This window comes from Myotis brandtii, unplaced genomic scaffold, assembly GCF_000412655.1.
Source record: "Myotis brandtii unplaced genomic scaffold, ASM41265v1 scaffold200, whole genome shotgun sequence".
Classification (NCBI taxonomy): Eukaryota; Metazoa; Chordata; class Mammalia; order Chiroptera; family Vespertilionidae; genus Myotis; species Myotis brandtii.
This window is the reverse complement of record NW_005357453.1, coordinates 1,672,165-1,693,733: the sequence shown is the minus strand read 5'-3', so window position 1 is coordinate 1,693,733 and position 21,569 is coordinate 1,672,165. Positions and strand designations below refer to the sequence as shown.

Below are 21,569 nucleotides of genomic sequence, written 5' to 3'. Positions count from 1 at the left end.
TTATACAATAGCTTTCTGAGTGACATTATTCAAAACAGCCAAAAGTGGAAATCCAAATGCCCATCAACTGATGAATGGATCAACAGGTGTGGCCTATCCACACAATGGAACACTATCCAGCCATAAAAAAGGAAGGAAGTACTGATACCTGGTACAACATGCATGTACCTTGAAAACGTCATGCTAAGTGAGAGAAGCCAGACACAAAAGGCCACATGTTGTATAATTCCACTTATATGAAATATCTAGATAGGCCAATCTATAGAGAGGAAAGCAGATTAGAGTTTGGCAGCAGGTAGGGGGAGAAGTAAATAGGGAAATGCTGGGAATGGGTACAGGTTTCCCTTTGGGGCAATGAGAATGTTCTGGAATTACATGGTGATGGTGGTACAACCTGTGAATATAACGAAAAAGCACTGAACTGTGCATTTTAAAAGGGAGAATTTAAGTTATATGAATTTTTATCTGAATTTTAAAAAAGCATTTCGCTATCATATTGACTAGAAAGAGGGAGGGGAGGAGGAATGCTGCTTAGTTCTATAAGAATTCCATTGTGACAGGAACCAGAGAAAGCCGTGCTTTATAAAAAAGGAGATTTATTTGGTGCTATGAAAGATGAACTGTTTGGCACCTATCACTCACAATTTACCTCCATTCCCTTTAAGAAGCTATCTATAAAGCACACTTAATTTTCAACCTGTCGAAAGTGTATGAATCCCATTTAAAAGCAGCCAATGGGTTTGAAAGAGAGACATGGAGTCCTGATATAAACGTTGTCTTGTGTCGCAACAGTACCACATGGTATACAATATTTAGGCAAAAAATAATAGACTAATAAGACGGTTTTGATAATTTGCTTATGTAAATAAGAATAGCTAATTGACCTTCTAAATTATTTTCTTTAAACCCAAGTCAGTGATCAGTCAATCTAATGAACAAAATAGATCCAGAGACATGAAAGCATGGAACAGACTGTGGAATCTCAGAGGAAAGGCGGGTGGGGTGGGTGGGTGGGAAGAGACCAACCAGTGAACTTGTATGCATATATGCATAGCCCATGGGCACAAACAATAGGGGGGTAAAGGCCTGGGGTGGGGCATGGGGGCGGGCTATAAGGGGTCAATGGGAGAAGAAAAGGGACATAATGTAATACGTTCAATAAAGATTTATAAAAAAGAAATACCATGTTCTATGTCATGTTTGTCATTTCAAGCTACACATTTATAAAAAATAAATATTAGACTACAACTTTATTTATAAATTAACTTAGAAAGTTGCAGAAAGCAATGAATGGATATTTTCCCAGACCGAAGTTTGAAAGTATTCCTTTAATAACTTATACTAGCCTCCTATACCCCTTGAGCAAAATGTTTAGGCCTTTTGCACGTCAATGTTTTTTTTTCCTGTAAAATGAGAATAATACTTATTGGATACAGTTACTGTCATAATTAAAGAAAACATATACAACGTACCAAGCAACCTTTCAGTGCCTGACACAGAGTAAATGCTTATAATATCACTAGAGGCCCAGTGGACGAAATTCATGCACTCGGGAGGGGGTCCCCCAGCCTGTGCCCTCTCACAGTGTGGGAGCCCTGTGATTGATCGCCCCAAAGAGATAGGCCCTGCTCACCCATCTAGGGCTCCACAATGGATTGCCTCAAAGAGGTAGGCCAGAGCCGGGGGTCCCGCGCCACGGGCCCCGCCTCCACACGAAGCACGCAGTGTCAAGCCCCCGTCCACCCATGTGCACACGCAGCCCCACCCACCCACACGTGTCCGCTGCACACACAGCCTCCTGGTGATCACTCCTTGCGACATGAGGGCGTCATGGCGTGAGGGCGTGATGATCACATAGGCTTTTATTAATAGGATTGTACTACTGAAATCTATATATAGACCGGTAGCTATGATGCGAAATGATCACCAGGGGGCAGACACTCAATGCAGGAGCTGCTGAGCTGTGGTGACTTGGCAGTGGCGGTTCCCGGGTGACACACCCCAGAATCGGGCTCCCTCCTCTCTGGTTCCGGGGTGCGTCACCTGAGAACCACCCTCTCGCAATCTGGGACCACTCAGGGGATGTCTGAGGGACCCCACCTGCCAGAGACCCCCGCTCACTTCACAGACACCCTTCGAACCCTGGTGCTGCCCCAGCTGTGGCCTGTTGGGGAGGGACGGAAGGAGGTTGGCTCCAGGGCATGTCCGGATGACTTGCCCAGTCCTGCCCCAACAGCCACCTTCTAATTAATTACCTTTCAATGTGCACGGATCTGTGCACCAGGACACTAGTATTAAATAAAATGTTCCCTAATTAATAACATCCAATACCATTTGTGGACTTCCAAATTTCAAAATTTTTATAAATAATCCTCAATGTAAAAGATAAATGAACTCAAAAATGAATATAACCACCAACCCAATACTTGCCTCAAAATCAAAACACTATCGACAAGTTATCTAAGAATCATTGCTTTTTTGAAAAGACATTCACCTATAGTTAAATAAATTATTGTTGATTCATTATTATTGGAAAAATAATTAGCGCTTGTGTTATAAATTGAATATCAGGGAGACAGGGGACTCCCCAAAAGTTTTTAATAGCACTATCTTGTTAAAAGATTCTGATTATAAATGAAAGACATAGGATTTCCTTGAAATAATTTTACATTTACTACAAAGAAATGGGGCTAGTAATGACAGGTCAGAACTTTCTGTATCATAGTTTTACTTACAACTTAAAAAGTCACTTTACAGTAGTGTCTCAATATGCCCTTTCTGTGCTTAATAAACTCATTGACTGTCATGAATTCACCTTTTATGTGAGAGTTTAGAATGGAGACAGTTGGGGATTTCATGGATTTTTGTTAGCATGACTTAAATGTAAAGAGTTCACCATTTCTCATAAAGTTGGTTTGAGTTGTACACGGCAGTATGCCTTATGCACATTTCTAAAAACCTTGTAAACTAGAATCTTTCGAATTTCTATTCTCTTTCTCTCTATTCAGGAAGACAACATGCTTCAAGTAAAAAAATAGGACTGCTGAGCATTAGAGAGATTATACTGAGATCATTTTCCTCAGAGAGTTAGGGTTCATGAGAACTTTCATATAAATCTTTCATTTCAATCCTTAATGGCTTCTTCATAAAAGTTCCATCAGTTTAAAAGTTGGCATTTGAGGTCTTGTATTAATTTCCCAATCTCAGTTCAAAAGCTGAGTAATCAGATTATCAGACATCAAACCATCAGTTAAGAAAGTCAAGTTCGATGGTGTCTCTGGATATAGCTGATCCTCATTATTTGGGGGAGTTGTATTTTATGAAGTTGCCACAAACACTGAATTAGAGAATACTAAGTATTGCTTGTAAAGGAAATACAGGATTAGGTTCCTGTATTCCCTCTGGTTACAACATTTTTATTAACCAATTAATATAAAACCTTGTTTTATGTGTGTTTCTGTTTAAAAACACCTTATTTAATAATAATGCTGATTCATTAAATTGAACTCACAGCCAACAGCACCATAACTCATGCCTAAGTGGAGTTTAATCAACACATATTTCCCCCAAAAGGCACATCACAGTGTTCTGAGCAGTAAGAGCATAGACATCATTCAGCACCACATTTAGGGGTCACTTTATACAGTAAAACCACCAACAAAAAATACAAAAATTAACAAAATTGGCACAAAATACATATATCACGGGAAGGACCCTCATTTACGGTCTGAGCGCTGGAACAAGGCCGCGTGTCTCCTCGTCCCATATCAGCTGAGTTTATGAGCACTGGGCTTCTCATGTATTCAACATGTTCACAAATGACCATAAAAGCATTGCAAGCATTGAATGGGGGGTTAAACATGCATTTTAGCAAGAAGGTGAATTCACAAATACAGAATCTGTGAGTAATGATGATTCACCATATATTTAAACACATCAAAAGGCTGCTCCAAATTAGGAAGATATTTGGAGTTCACAAATCTAGATTCGTGCAGTTCAGAGTTCTGGAAGACAGCCTGACTCAGAGGGGGCAAGGTGACATTTACCACCTCCCAGGCTCAGAGGGGAAGAGGCCTGGTGTGATTCAAAGGCTTGCAAATATCCTCCCTGACACTGTGATTACTTCGCGAGATAATGGATGCAACACACTGACCTCAGGCCCTGCACAGAGAGTTGGCACTCAACAGACATCATGATGTGGCTCAGTTATTTCATTCTGTGTAAGTTTTCCAAATTAAAAAAAAAGATATTCCTCAGAGTGAAGGTAAGGGAGGGTGGGGGTAAGGGGTAGAGATCAACCAAAGGACTTATATGCAAGCATATAGGCCTAACCAATGGACACAGACAACAGGGGGGTGAGGGCATGAGTGGGGGGGGGGAAGGGGATAATGTGGGGATAAGGACACATATGTAATAATTTAATCAATAAAAAAAATTAAAAAATAAAAATAAAAATAGGAAAAGATAGTATACTATGCATTTATTTCTGATGTTAGCATAAGATGTGGGTATCCAGGGTCCGAGTAAGCCATATCTGACTGTCTCACTGAAAACAGTGAGAAAGGAATCCATTTTATTTTAAATCATATGAGCATTCCATTTAGCTTTTACTTTCATGATGTTTGATCACCATCAATGGTTTCACACTTTTTCTATTAAATTTAATAAAAGCAAACACATATATTTTATAATCGGATGGGTGTAAAGTTTTGGTAATGATTAGGAAAATTAATTCATTTTTATAATACTTTGTAGGCTTTAAAAAATATTTTATGTTTATCATATTTGCCTTGAAAAACTCTGCCAGAAGCTCACACTGGTAGACCAGTACTCTGAGAGCTTGATTCTCTTATAGAAAACAAAGCCAAGTATTGAATCCGGGAGTCCTGGCTCCTATTTTTGAGGACCAGGTCCCATTGCCACAATGGCTGGGCCCTAATAGCTACACATTGTCAATAGGCAGGTAAACAATGCGAACATTAGGTTCACCTGCCCAGTTCTGAGGAGAGACGATCCAATGAGAGTTTCTAGTTCAGGACTGAACTTATCTCCTACAGCTTCAGGCTTCCCTCGTAACAGTTTTATTATTAGAACACTTTGAACTCAATATATGTCTTAAACATTTTATCGGTCTTTGAATTTGAACTGAAATTCACATGGTATTGATTTTTTTCCGAGCATTTTCCCCTGAAATAAGTTGCCATAGAGTCATTAGCTGGAAGAGATCTCACAGATAATCTAGCTCAATGTTTCCTACAACAAACTATTAATTAGAATTATGGGGGGGAAAGTTCCTTCGTCAATTAAGTTAGAAAACATATTTTTTCCTCAAATCTCAGAATTTTGAACATGCTTATCTGAACGGTGCATTGCCAGGAGAGATTGGGCAGGAATGTTAGAGAATGTATCCGATTATTCCATAAGCATGAATGAAAGATCCAGTTAGGTGCTGTGGATATGATGTTGTGATCAAAACATGAAGGGACCTTAGAGGGCATTATGCTAAGAGACATAAGTCAGGCAGAGAAAGACAAATGCTGTATGAATCACTCATATGTAGAATCTTAAAAAGCTGAACTCATTGAAGTAGAGACTAGAATGATAGTTACCAGGGACTAGGGACTTGGGGAAAATGAGGAGATGGTCAAAAAGTACAAACTTCTAGTTATAAGATGAATACATTCTGCAGACACAATGTACAGCATGGTGATTATGTGGATATATGGCATTATATACTTGAAGTTGCAAAAATAAAGAAAAAAGTTGCTAAGAGACTTTAATGTTCTTATTACATAAAATGGTAATTATGTGATGTGAGGGAGGAGTTAGCTAAGCTATAGTGGTCAACATTTTGCAATATCTAAGTATATCAAATCAACACAGTGTACACCTTCAATTTACACTATGTTATATATGTCAATTATAACTCAATAAGCCTTGGGGGCATAAAAGTATTCAAGCATGCAAAAATAAACTATTTGAGATAAAAAGCATATAATTTTCATGTAGCCATAGGCCTGCCTAACTAGTTGGACCAGAGAAAGAAAAAAAGATGTTACATGTTAAGTGACCTGTCTTTTTGTTTCCTAAAACATGTGCCCTGTCTGGGTCACTGTGACATGAATAGCAAGTCAGGTTACTTTTCCCCTGGGATAAAAGTGGAGCTGTTAGAAAGGAGTTCTGAAAACTGTTTCTGAGCTATTTTTCTGGTAGAGTGGAGAGGGAACAACAGCCAGGCTATGGAACTATTAGTAAGTATTTGTAGGTTCACACCCATTGTTTCACAATAATTGGCGTGCCACTGCCTTTTGTATATTGTGTGGTCTGAGAACAATTTACAAATGAGAATATTGTGATTATTCTCCATCTACCTTCCCCCCGCAAACAAAACAAAACAAAAAACACACAAAACCCAGAGGCATTAGTAAGTATTTGTAGGTTCACACCCATTGTTTCACAATAATTGGCGTGCCACTGCCTTTTGTATATTGTGTGGTCTGAGAACAATTTACAAATGAGAATATTGTGATTATTCTCCATCTACCTTCCCCCCGCAAACAAAACAAAACAAAACAAAACAAAAAACACACAAAAAACCCAGAGGCATGATTTTTTTTGACCCCACGGAGTTTACTACTTACTGGAAAAGACATAGTGAACAAATCATGAAGCAACTAAACATAAAATTACAACTGTAATTGGTGTTTAAAACAAAAGTGAAGTTTACATAGAAAGATGTAATATGAGGACAAAATGGTCATTGGAGGAGGAGGGAGGAGATAAAAGGCCTCACCACAGAAGTAACATTTAGGCTGAACACAGGGCATTGCTAGGAGTTAGTTCCAATTCCTCTACAAGGGTAATGAGAGCAGGTCTGGAACATTGGAAGCAAAAGGGAAATGACACAAAAGGAGAGTAGAACTAGAAATAGGACCCAGTTCATAGAGCTTTGTAGATCACGGTCAATTACCCTAAGTGGAATCACAGAGCATTTAAAGGTTTTCAGGAAGGAACAGACTTGATTTGTATGAAGAAGACATCTCTCCCTGCTGTGTGGAGCGGGGCTGGTGGTGAAAGCAGAGAGACCAGCAGAGAGAATATTGAATTTCTCCAGGTGAGAGAAGATGCTAGCTTGAACTGAGATGGTGGCCATTACAATCAGACAAAGTGAACAGTTACCCAATATAATTTGAAAGTAAATGAACAAAGTAGATTGCATGTGGGGGAGTTAGGAAGGAAGTGTCAGCTTCAGGGTTAAGTAATAGTCCTTATGCCTGAGATGAGGGAGAGGAAGTTAGGGCAGGCTCAGTGAGGGCAGACAAATGTTCAGTCTTGAATATGTCAGGGTGGAGATCTTTAGTACATTATAAAGAGGCAGCTAGAGTTTGGCAGTGGGCACATAGATGGAATGTGAATGGAATAGATGTTATATTGACCTCAACCTTTAAAAATGACTCCACTTTTATCCCAGGAGAAAAGTAACCTGATTTGCTATTCACGCCCATAGATGGAATCCTGGGAGTGGATGCGATCACCAGAATAAAGAGTATAGCTTGAGCAGAGGAGCTCTCAGAAGACTCAGATCTAGTGCTGAAGCAGAAGGGGAGGACCTGGACAAAGAGAAATGAAAGGCCAATCTTTAGTTAACGAAGCACTTCTTTTTTTCTCAGAGCTTCTCATGGGACCCGTGTGCACTGGAACAACTTTTGGGGAATAGTCATCTAGATCAGTGATTTTCAACTGGGAAGATTGTGCCCCCTCCCTTACCCCTAAGGCAGTGGTTCTCAACCTTCCTAATGATGTGACCCTTTAATACAGTTCCTCATGTTGTGGTGACCTCCAACCATAAAATTATTTTCGTTGCTACTTCATAACTGCAATTTTGCTACTGTTATGAATCGTGATGTAAATATCTGATATGCAGGATGTACTTTCATTGTTACAAATTGAACATAATTAAAGCATAGTGATTAATCACAAAAACAATATGTAATTATATATGTGTTTTCCAATGGTCTTAGGCGACCCCTGTGAAAGGGTCCTTCGACCCCCAAAGGGGTCGTGACCCACAGGTTGAGAACCGCTGCCCTAAGGGGAAATTTGGCAATGTCCAGAGGCATTTTTTTGGTTGTTACCTGGAAGGGGGAAATATGACTGGCATCTAACGGTTACAGGCTAGGGATGCTGCTCAATATCCTACAGTGCAAATGTACAGGACAGGTCTCAGAACAAAAGATTATCCAGGCCCCAGTGGCAATAGTTTGGAGGTTGAGAAATCCTGACTAGCTTAATAGGTCCTATGTTCAGACGAAAAACTGAAATCCAAAGAGTTTAAGTGACATGACTGACAGTCCTAATCCCTGGCAAAGTCAGTTCTAGAACCTGGTTTTGGGATTTGTCTGGGATCCTTAAGATCATTTGGGATAGATATTGGTGGGCAGGTCCTTTTGTAGACTAAAACCTGAGACCCTGGACCACTTCATTGATCTTTCCACAGGAAAAACAACTGTAAAAATTTTATCTCTGGACCTTGCCTTTGGCATTCAGAAGTCTGTTGAATGTTTTATAAACAGCTTACCAACCTATGTTGATCATTTCATGCAAACATGGAAAGAGCTTTTGTGTGTATTTTATTTAGATTAGTTTAAGTGGCATTGAGCTCTGAAAAGAATAAAAGTTTTCTAAAACTACAGGACAAATCATGGTATTTTCTCCTAAACACAGAGTACAAGGCGTGTTTTGCAGAACATCTAATATACTTCTGAATATTCAAAAATTAATAACATTGATTTTTAAATAACATTTCACCAAAGTATCAACATAGTTTTCAACATAATTTTAATTTAGTTTTTAAAGGTTGAGGTCAATATAACAACATTTTTTTGTCGGGTTCATCGATTTCTTAACTAAAGTTACTAATTTTTAAATTATTGGAGGAGCAACCAACAAAAATAAACTGGTGATTTATCATCCTCACTAAGAAAAACATGATGTAATTGAAGTAATTTTCACATAAACTGGTGATTTATCATCCTCACTAAGAAAAACATACATGATGTAATTGAAGTAATTTTCAATATTCTTGTCATTCATACAAACATAAACTACAAAGTCACATTTTACAGAAGTTGAAGATGTTTCCGATTTAAAAATGGGGACTATAATTCAAAACCGAATGCCTCATAAAAATAAAATACTACCATATCACCACATATTGGCTTTGAGTCTGCTTGTCATCATAAAATAATTTGGAGACCTCTTCAGTATCCTCAATTTAATTAAGCGCTTCCAACTACAACAGTAAACATGAATTATATCTTTGTTTTTCTTTTTTTGGATTCCATTTTAAAAGGGTGACATGCTGTAGGAGAAAGTAAATGATTAGCTAGGTCTAAATTTGTTTGCACCTGGCTTGAGTATCCTGACAATAAGCCATTATTCTCTTACAAGGCATTGAAGGATGAATCCAGCAAAGTAGGGAAAGAGAAAACCTCCATAATCCCATCACTCTAAGAGGAGATGTATGAAATTTGCATTATATATAAGGTTCAAAAACTCAAATTTTAAAATGTTCTCATTGATACAGCCTACCTTTTAAAGATGGGGTGGGGTTAGAGTTTTATCAGTCAGGGTATCATTGTTCATCTAGTTGGAAAATATATCCCCTTCTTCAGACTTAAGACATTAGTAGGATTTTAATCAAAAGCTCTGGTTTTTAGATGTCTTTGCTGATTTGCTTGCAATAGCCCAAACTAAAATCAAATTACAAATTTGCCATCATTTATCTGCTAGCTAAACAGAAAAGTAGATTAAGTTTGCCTGCCACCATCCTTGTCTCTCTGAGGTTATCAATTCACCTTAGACAAGCAGCCTGTCATAATTTGTTATTCCAGTAGGGATTCTAGAAATATTTCAGGTGCTTTGTTCATCCCATCTATTTAAGAATATCTAAAACTCCATGAGTGATGCAGAAAATTAAGAAGGAATAATGCCAATAATCTAAACTGGTTTCAAGTAACTAATACCATTCGTCTATTTTTATCTCCATGACTTTCTCTGGTGAGATAATGTGATCACATTAAATTAATCATAATTACATTTACAATTATATTTCCACTAGGAATATTAAATAAAATGTAAAAAACACAACGAAAGACATTTCTCTCAATTACTGTCATTCCCTTCATGTGAGGTCTGACTCCCATGAAAAGTTCTTGTTGACTAACCTCAACAGCAAATTTGTCCTAGGTTTCTTTTCAACCAGAGAATTTGTTTTATTTGGAAGGGCAAGTTCAAATAGTCAATACCAAGGTTTTAAACTTGATCCCAAATTAGAATTGCCACATTTAATAATTAAAAATAAAGATACAGTTATCTGAATTATTTCTAGCTCTCTATGTATATGTACATTGAAAAATATTACCATGGCTATCCCTTGCAATATTTTTCTTTATCTCATATTTATAGGCAATTAGAGAGGATTCAAGTTTTACTGAGCTTTCTGTATGTTTAGGTACTAAGTTTGGCAATTCTATGCAAAATTAAAGTTCTTTAGGACACAGTTTAAGAGACTACAGAGTTCTCTATCTGTGGCTAACATCTGATCCACCTTTCACACAAGTAACACTGCTCAGTAGTGGATGGAAACTGCTAGAAGATAATGGTGTTTTCCCAATTATCTATAACAATTATTTCTTTAATTTCCTGGCACTCTGTCTCTTCAAAAAAAAATTATTCTATAGGCTGCCTTCATCTGGGAATGAATTCCAACTTGAAACTCCCATAGACACAACAGCTCAGAATCTGTTCTGCAGGATGATTCTAAAGGGGAAAAGTTAATTCCCGTCAAATACTCCATCTCAGGGTAACAAATACTACAATTAGGTTTCCACACAATTTCAGCAACAACCTTCTTTTCCTTTCCTCACATGTCGGGGATTTTTCCCACTCTCTTTCATCTTTCCTGGGTGCACTTCTCAGCTATGTCCACCTGGGTAATCCTCCCTCTTTGTCTATTGCTCCTGCAGGGGCTTTTTCCAATATGTCCCATGTCTCACAGCAAGTACCCTGCATGCAGTGAGGCTTTATAGCATTTCTTACTGACTACTGAAATGCATGAAGGGTGTTCGGCATATTGTTGAGATTTCGGGATAAAAGTTGAAGAAAGAGAATGACACTTGCAAAGTTTGGGGGAGGGAATTATATCTAAACCAATCTATGTAGCACGTTCATGGTCTGTTTTCAGTCCCAACACATCCCTCCTCTCATATTTCTTCTGTGAAATCTCCAAAGTGTGTCTCTGTCTGTTGGAACCTGGGAACTATCGGAGCCAGGGACTAGCTATAACAGGCCCCTAAAACTCTAATACCTACAAAAGACAGGAATGTTACTAAAGTGAGGGAAGAGTATCTGTGTAAGACACAATAGAAGTGGTGAGGGCAATAGCAACCTGGATAGAATATCCTAGACATAATCTTAGAAAAGCTTGAATGGAATATATTTAGAAAATTTAAATATGAAAGATTGTACTTGTCTGGTTACGTAATGCATCAGTGACAGACAGGCTATGCCTGGCAACTAGAAGAGTCAACAAAATGTGTACCTGAGTCCACCACTGGCCAGGGGAGAGGGGACACTGAGCCTTTCATGGGAGCATCTGGTCTACTCCCTAGATTATACATATCCTCTTTGGGGAAAGGGATGCATTAGATTGTCATAGTCTATGATAGGAAATAATCACATAATTCACCCCTTTATTCTAATGTCATGGTCAGCAAAAAACTTTTAGATTGCAATTTGGGCTTCTTACATGGATTTTTTTAACAGAAGAACATCCAAATGGATATTTAGCTATTCATTAATCATATTTCTCATGAAAACCTGCTAAAATTGTTAAGTAAATCATTGTGTTATTTTCATAAAACAGTACTATATAGCAGCAAAGATAAATGAAGGAAAGCTATTTGCAAATACATGAATAAATCTTAAAAGCACATTAAATGATCTCACTCATGTTTGGAATCTAATGAACAAAATGAACGGTTCAACAAAATAGATCCAGAGACACAGAAGCATGGAACAGATTGTGGAATCTCAGAGGGAAGGGGGGAGTGGGTGGGTGGGAGGGCGAGAGTAACTAAAGAACTTGTATGCATATATGCATCACCCATGGACACCAACAGTGGGGGAGTGAAAGCTTGGTTCAGAGGGATAGCGGTGGGCTAGAAGGGGTCAATGGGGGAAAGAGGGGCCACATGTAATATTTTCAACAATAAAGGTCTAAGAAAAACAAAACACAAACTTAAATATAAGTGCAAGCTGTAGCAGGATAGACATAGTATGATGTCATTTCCTAAAGTTTTAAACATGTATAATATTACCACAATATTTGGTGGAACATATACACATATGAGAAATATCATATTTGGGAGAGTGGCTACAACATAGTGAGAGATGGAAGGAATGTGAGAGAAGATGTGATAAGGTAGAGACATATAAGAGATTTCGATTGCATTGTTGACTATTTTATAACTTAACTTAGGTGATGGGTACATGTGTTGATATCTGTATTTTGAATATACGAAATATGTTTTTAGTAAACCAAGCCAATCAACAATAGCAACAATTTTTTAAGAACCTATAGAAGGAAGTTATCATATATACATCAATCCCTGGGAGTTTGGCTAGTATTTATCCAACTTCCCATAGTTTCTGCTTCAGCAAAACTCAGGACAAGATCCAGAAAACAACTCCAACAGGAGTTCTTCCAGGCAGTTCTAAGATGGCCTTCATCTGGTGATTCTCAAAACCAAGAATATGTGAATGCTCATTAGGATGAGCAGAACTAAATGTCTAATCTTGACCGTGTGATGGGAAATTGGCTCTAAGGTGCTAGAAGATTTTGAAGAATAAATGTACTTTAGGCAAACGTACTGGTAATGTTAATTTATGAAACTGATGCGTTTCAATTCAATCTATTGTAGGTATCACCTCTCTCGAATAAAATAATTGGAAACATTTTAAATACACATAACACTTTAAAATATAGACATTTAAAAGTCCTCTGTCATTTATACAATTCTCCATGCTTTGGCTTTTCTGACTCTCTTCTGATCGAATATTCTACAGGTTTGTTAATAACTTCATGTTTCTATTATTCCAACTACATCCCCAAGTCTGGGAATTTTGGAACTTGTAGTCAATAGAAAATGTGCTGCAGAGCTCTAGAATTAACCATTTAATTAATATAACCAATCCAATATAAACTAATTTATATACTTACCATTGAGAGTACTTCTATCAATCAAATTGGTATCAACTGGCCAATAACCTCCATCTCCATGGCGACCTATGTATTGGGAAAGCATATCAGAATGTTAGTGGCTATGCAACATGAAAGCACAAAAGAAACAAAGCGGGCAGACAGAAATAATAAATATTTCAAAATACACCAACAATGAAACATGATTATTTTGGCCACCTCGAAGAAAGCCCGAGGTTGTTAATACCAAAATACCTTGTGAGAATGTTATTTTCTGTGTTAGAAAAAAACAAACCAGCTCATGAAAATGGACTATTAAACAAGCTAAATTCAATTCCTGTTTGAAAAGCTACCCCCCCGCCAATATTCTTGTTAAAAAGTCACTAAAGGTACAATAGCGGTGCTAGTCTACATGTTGCTTCCCTGAACAGCTTGGGACAGAAAGGGTGCTCGCTGCTCAGGGCTCCAGAGAGGCAAAGCCAAGCTCTGTTTGCTGCAGCAGGTTCTGCCTACACTGTTGCCCATGACATGACTTGGCAAGCTATCATTATTACTTTACAAGGGACAACACATTTAATCTTATATCTGAGTTTCGGTAGTCTTTGTGCTAATGTCAACTAGGTGCCTGGAAAGGAGCTATTATAAATGGAGAAAAGCAACCCACATGGTCTGAATATTTCTGACAAACACACCAGAAAAGGAAGAAGCATTACATTATTGGAAACAGTGCCTCCCATTAGATGTTCAACAATTGTAAAATTAGTCTTTAACAGAATTGAGCCAGAAATTAACCAGATATAATTATTCTAATACCTTCATCTTTTCGTACATCTGTAGAACTATAATTATTTGATTAGATTTTGTGTTCTAGATTTCTATTAGGTACATCATTTATGGAAATACATTTGGGAGTTGAATTTATATGCAAACACATACAAGAATAGAATTAATTCTCTGTTTTATTTGCTTCAGGGAGTTATTTCTGAAAGTGGTTTTAATCAGGGGATGCTGAGGAAGTCAACTTGGGAGTCAGCTACAGTAATGGTTGTTTCCTCACAGGCATAGATTTTAGCTTTCTTCAAGTCCTACTCTTGAGACCTTATTTCGCAGACCCGACACTCTTCTTACTAAAGCTTTCCCAAGATCTCATTTTATTTACAAAATAGTTGTGAAGGGCTGACTTGCATTTTGTTAACAGACTATACATTCACAATTTTAAACATTCTTTTGATATCAAGTCAGCGCTGAAGTTAGGATGGCAAGCTTCCAACAAGCTATGCATAAATTAATGCAATCACTTCATATTCTGTTTTCAGCATAACCTGGTACATTAAAAATCTGCTGGCCAATGACTGTGGGTTTATAAACAAGTGGAGGCTCCTATGTGTGTGGAGGTGGTGGGGTTAGGGAGTGGTGAGAGAAGCAACTGAAATAAGAACCAATTATGTAAATTTTGGTGGGTTGGCTAGAATTTGGACAAGCCTAACCCTTTTCCCAAACACCTTGCTTGTGTGACTCAGACACATTTGCAGTTTTCAATGAGCAGAGGATAAGCTTTGCCCACCAGACATTGTAAGATCAATGTTGGAAGAAATGAAGTGAGACAGAAGTTCTGTATAAATAGTAAGATGACTTTTCTTAGATCTGAAAGCAACTAGATTGCAAAGCAGTCAGGCAAAGGAGATGCTAACAGGCCCATCACTTAGGCCAGTAAAGCAATAAATGATTCCTGTGGGGAGTGATCCTGTATTTGGCTGGAAATTGGGTATAGAGCCTGTGGAGGATTTTCCTTCCCCTCTAGCATCCCCACAAATGTCTTTTTAATGAAGTTTCTCATTCTCCCAGCTAGTTTGTGGGAAGATGCAAAAACAAGCTCAGAAGCACATCCATATGTTACTTAGGCAGAAAGCTCTATGGGTAGAGCACCCCTTAGATTTAGTGAGGCTATTAATTACCTTGTGAATTTCAACACGTAGAAGAAAATCAGATGTCGTGTGGTTCAAGCTTTGAGTAAGATAAATGGACTCTCAAAATGCTTTCTAAATAAGAGGAGGCAGCTTAAAGCTTGAACTTTGTACTCATGGAATCTAGTGTATTGACACTGGTGAACTTTTTATAACTAGATTAATACCATGAAAGAAAATTAAGTAACTCTTAACATACCCAATAGAAAGTACTTTAAAGAAACTTGATATCATCAACTAGTTAGATTGGATTTATGGTAATTTAGAGTTCTTGCACCACTTGCGTACGGAAACACAAAATTCACCTCTTGTATATTGATGAATCTGAGATCCTCTTTATCTAAAGACGTGAGAATCAAATATTAATTTTGTGTGCTATGTTTCTGTTCTCTAAAATGTCTTTTCAATTCCAGGAAGGCATCCTTTATGGGTAAAAAAAAGTTTTTAAAAAAGTGATTCTCCCCCTGCTTTAAGGCAAGAACCAGAAAGTGTAAATGAGGAGACACTGGAGACTAAAGAGGATGCTGTTATTGCCTGGCAGTAAAAAGCATTGTTAAGGGCTTTTGGCTGTGGATTGAATATTGAATGTATTTAGTTCACTTGGTTAATTTCATAAGCACTGATTTAGGCAAACTGAGGACTAATTAGACTCTAGTACATGGAAAGTCAGTTACTGAAAAGATACATAAAAGATCCCAGAGATCTTAATTAATGGAGCATAAAACTGATAAAAATCCATTCAAAATTTATTCAGTGCCTACTGTATGCAAGGCACAGTCCTAGATCCTCAGGGGAGGGATAGTATACAATGATCAATTGGATATGGATCCAGCCATGACAGTTAGAGCTGGTTCAAGGTATCCAGGTCCTATTCAGGCTTAGTCACAATTAATATTAGCTAACTGCAGAGGCTTTTAATTTACTCTGACTTTGAAGATGTAAGAATAAGTTAATTCATCTATTACTATATTTTTACTGTGGTGAGTGCTGTGTATGTAAAATGAAACATTAATGTTTACATTAAACCCCTACTTCTAGCACACATGGGCAGATGGAGAATATTTCCCATGACAAAAATTTTGTATTACCTGCCGAAGATTAATTCAACTGAGATTTCATTTCTACAGTCTTATTTTTTCTGAGTGGATGTTTATAAGTTTAGGGAGGAATAAATGGAAAGTTAATATGCGGAGGACATTGGCAAAAGAGGATGTGGTATTTCTAATGGATTCTTTAATCCATATTTCTGAATGGGGATAACAGATGGTGCCCCACAATCAATCCCAAGAGAAAAAATATGACCCGTAATCTAAGTGAAATGGGCAGATTTGTCAGCTAACAAATGATCAATATAGATCTCCTCACAGATGCAGAGCACTGAGAGATCTTCTTGATCTTAGAACTATTCTTAGAAAATAATTTGGGTGATAATGAAGAAAATTGCATTGATTTTATATCATGTATACCAGTGGATAAAAATAATCCATTAATTCCACTTGAATACAGTTTCACTGTCTAATACGCAGATCATAGCGAGATATATTTAAAGCAGATGGTTTTTCAGAGGCAGGAAAATGTGTCTAAGAGATCAGTTTTTCATGTAGTTGGTAACACTGCTGACTTTGAACAAAGTCATCAGGATGTCTATAAACCAGGCAGCAAAATCATAACGCACACCTAGGATATTTCAAACATATATTAATAAAAATAACTAATAAGCTCTTCTTAATCTTTCCTAAGGTTCAACACAGTGTTTTCAAGTTAACATGAAGGAAAGTTTGTTGATTAAAAAAGAAGAGTAAGGTGGGTAAGCTTAGAAAGCCAGGCAGGGATGAAATAAGAAAACTCCCTATATGCTCTACCAAAGAGTTAGAATTTATCTTGTAGGGGGCAGAGATTCACTGAAGTATACTAAGCAGAAAAGTGACTCAATTAAATATGTATGTTAGTAAGATTATTCTGGCTGAGTTGTGAAGAGCAAATTAATTAGAAGAGGCTGTTATAATAAATAGGGTGAGACTAATATTAATTACAAATCCATGAGGCATATGTTATTAGCTCCATTATATAGATGAGTAAACTGTGGTTCAGAAACACTAATTTACTCATTTTATTAAGTGGCTGAAGCTGCCTGGCTCTGGTGGTTATCTTATCATTATTCGGCAAATTGATAAATAAGAGAAGGAATGGTGAGAGTGTTGGACATAAATTAGAGCACTTCTTAGAGTTGCTCCTGGTGTGTAAATGTGAGGGTTTGGGTGAATGGGTGTGACTGGGGGGTGGTAGGTCCATTCTCAATAGGACACATAGAGCAAAACAGACTTTGGAAGGGAAAGGAAACAATTCAGTCTGTAACCATATAGAGACTGGGAGAAGTAAAGGTGACACTTGATAGAAGGCATAGCAGAAGTAGACTAATAAGGTGAGGAAAACTCTGAGGATGACACACTGAGGCCCTGTCCAGATCTTCCTTTCCCTGCCCCTGCCCCACACGCTCCCATCATCAGTCAATAGTGAATGGGGTTTGCAGGGCTCTGGCTCCGGAGCATGCTGGTCTTCGGTGGCCAGTGTAGACAGTAGCTACTGGATGTGTTGGAAAGTAGGAAAGCCTGACTACTGCTGTGATTGAGCAGAGAAAAAGAGCCAAAGCCCATTACCAAATGTGTCTTCATCACAGGGCCCTACTTTGCCCAGTGGGACCCTAACTGTCTGCTGAACACATCCTGCAAATCTCCTTCTTTGAGCAGCTTCTTGGCTTCTTAATTTCTCCATTTTGGGATTTCTCGAAATAAAGGTTCCAGTTATCTTTCCCTTTGTGGTCATTTGTGTTGACTCAAATTCTACTCATATATGTAGAGTCCAGCCGTGGGTTTTCAGAGTCTTCTATACTACTTACACACAGTAATTGCCCATCTCAAACCCTGTAATGTACATATTAGATGGTACCCGCTGGTTTAGCATGTTGAGCTTGGAGTGTCTAACTATGTTGCGTGTTTCTTTTCAATGGCCCGGTGGAACTGTACTTCTTTCTTATGCTTCCTCACAAGCAGCACAGGGCTAGGCAGAGTTACCAGCAAGTTGGCAAAAGTGAGTCCAATTCCTTTCATACTGCACATTTGACATTTCAAAAACTCATCAGCGCCCGCTGGCTCTGATTTTCTCCTTTCTGTACTCAGAATTACAAGCAGCTGTGAAATGCAAGTCTATAATTTTCTGCTAACAAGAAATGACAGGAAGGGTGGTGGAGGTCAAGAAAAGAGCACAGGAGGTCAGAATCATCTACTATTGCCTGGATCACAGAGAACTTGTTGTTTTTCTGTTGAACTTTAATTTAACAGATGAAATTTGAAGATACGATACTTTCTCTCTACTGGAAAAATAATTTCCCATCTTTTTCATATCCCCTAAGATCCGTAACATGTACAGTACCCACAGCCATGAACACTGTTCTTTTGGGTTCTCTGAACTATTCTTTTGATTAGATGACAAAGTCTATCTTTCCAGATTATTCCAAGATTGTTTCCCAAAAGACCTGTGTCATCATAATTCAACAAAAACACTTATCTGGCATCAATAAATATAATCCATTCACAATTAGAAACTGGACATTCAGGGAGGAAGGAAATGACCACGTGAATCAGACCAGTCATCTGCCATCAAGGAATTTACAACCTGGCCTAGAGTTTGAGAATATAAATAGCAAAGTATAAGAAAATGACTACATAGCAATGAATAAGTCCGATGGTAAGGGCATATAGAAGAATAAAAGACTGCAGTGTATGGATAGATTGGTCATGAGGCTAGAAGAGGGAAGTTGGGGTCAGATAGTCAGGGTCTTGATGTCAAAGAACTGACTCCATTCTGTAAGCAACAGTGAAGCATCGTTTTGGAATGTTTTGGAATGAAAATTCAGGAGGTAGAGTCCAGGACTGATAGAAGTGGGCAGGGAATAAAGCTAGGAATGCCGTATTTAGCTAAAGAAGGGCATTTAGCAACACAATGAGTCTTACAAGAGGACCTAATTTCAATAATCTTTTGGAGGACTTGTTAACAAAAATGTCTACCTTTCAAGTCTTAGAAAGTTAAAACTATACCATGAATTGTATCAGTTCTTGTGAGTCCCGAGTATGTTGTTTTCTTTCAGAGTTACCTATTAGAACATAAAAGCCCCTGAGACATTGACTGAAGCAGCTACTTGCCTACTTGCTGGGAACACGGTTAAGCACCCCAAATGCTTTGTTTAAAGCACATTATTCATTTTTTTGCCTCTACTTTTCCACCAGTCGTAATTTCTAAAGTTGCAAAATTTTCAACCTGAGGAAAGCACACGTGAGAATAGCTATTTTTCTTTTTAAAAATATATTTTATTTATTTTTTACAGAGAGGAAGGGAGAGGGATAGAGAGTTAGAAAGAGTGATGAGAGAGAAACATTGATCAGCTGCCTCCTGCACACTCCCTTCTGGGGATGTGCCCGCAACCAAGGTACATGCCCTTGACCAGAATCAAACCTGGGACCCTTCAGTCTGCAGGCCAATGCTCTATCCATTGAGCCAAACCGGTTAGGGCGAGAATAGCTTTTTAAAAGGGGTAGAGCAAGCACTTGAATAATAAAGTGAATTAAAATGACAGACAATAACAGGGCAAAAAGAGGTTTTCACTTTCAATTAAGCATCTCCCACCAAAAGGTGATAAAGGTTTCAATTCTTCAAACAGCAGCTTGGCTACTGTGATCTAAACCCTGCAAAGTTTGGGTTATATCCACTAAATTGCAAGCTTCACTAGGCTGCTTTGGAAACAATTAACATTCTGTTTACTCATGAGATTAAAACCATTGGGGGTGTAAAATGGCAGGGGTAAGTATGTTGCCTGAATACCCTATTGAGGAAAGACAAGGCCTGTAAACCAGATGAGCTTAGTTGAGGCCATTTAGGTTTCACTTCTTGATAACAAAGTAGGAACCAATGAAGTCACTGAATTTCCAGAATTTATACAGTGGTTCAGAGAAGAAATTCTCAGGTTAGTTAGCTTGGGAATGCATCTCAGTCTAACTGTTTACATATGGCGAGAGCTTGGGCAAGTGTTAAGCTCTCTGTGTTTCATTTTCTACCTCTGTAGGGATGTTATGAGAATTAACCATGGTAGAACGTGTGCAGTGCGCTGAAGAGTGACATATCGCAGGAATGGTAAAAACATGAAGTGCTACACTATGCAAAGATGCTATGCCTTTTCTTTTCTTAATTCTAATATTAATCCTAAAATTTGATCATCTTAAATCCTGAAAGAAACAAAAAGATAACTTGGGCTGAAGTCATCATTTTAGAGGTGAGGATGCTGAGAGAAGATCAGTACGTGCCCAAAGTCACACAGGAGGTCCCAGTGAGGATGGAACCTCCTGATCCCATCCAGCTGCCCTGGACCACACACCGTGATTGCTGATGGAAAGCAGAGCATTATGGGCCATGACCAGGATCCACAGGAGAGTAATTCTCTCTCTGCAGTGGGAGGGCCCTTTTCAGCAGGCCGCCTTCTTCTGGATCTACAAACTGGCCTCAGAACTTATGCCTCTTTTCCAGGCCTGGCATTTTAGATCAACCACTCAAGCTACGGGGAATTAAAGAAACTTGAGAGTGCTCAAAGCAAGCATTTTCTTCCTAATTCATCTCAGCAATGCTACAGATCACGTCATGAAGACTCCTGCCTCTTTAAGGTACCATGTCATGGCAGGCATCGAAACATACATGACTTGTAAATGTTTATGCTCATGGTAAGAATTACCAACTTTCACCCATGCACACTTCAAACAGGAGTCCGATATTTGCGAGTAAAAAGAATATAAGGATGTAAAAACAATCTTTTAAGATTAAAAGTTTGATCTAATAATCATTTTTGAGAATTTGTTCAATTTTATGACTATCTTCACTGCAACCTCCAAACAAAGGGATTTTTAAAATACATTTGTGAGAAGCTCTAAAACAGCTCAAGCTAATTGTAGAAAAACAAAAAGCCAAATTTTTAGAAGTCTGCAATGGAAAGACTATAAACTCTGGGAGTAAGAGAGAAACATGTTTGGGTTCCAACTCTGTCCACAAGTGTATTCTTGTGACTTTGGGGAAAACATAACCTTCTGCTTTCTCATCTGAAAATCTGGGAAGACAATCAGCTTTCCTTTTGAAGGAAGATGTTATGAACTGAATTGGGTCGCCCCCAAACCCCACATTCATATGTTTGGAGATATGGGCCTTTATGGAAATAATTAAGGTTAAATGAGGTCATAAGAATGGAGCTATGATCCAATAGGATCAGGGTCCTTATAAGAGAAAATTGGAGGAGGGGGGGCAGGGGG

At 38.2% G+C, this 21,569-nt stretch overlaps 1 protein-coding gene across 1 annotated transcript in view; it reads right to left on the bottom strand.

Moving 5' to 3' along the window:
- DCC (DCC netrin 1 receptor) overlaps positions 1-21,569 on the bottom strand; it is a 980,448-nt gene that overhangs the window by 52,442 nt on the left and 906,437 nt on the right. The window contains exon 23 of the mRNA XM_014538876.1: positions 13,283-13,348. Coding sequence (XP_014394362.1) covers positions 13,283-13,348 — 66 coding nt within the window. The remainder of the gene's footprint in view (positions 1-13,282; positions 13,349-21,569) is intronic.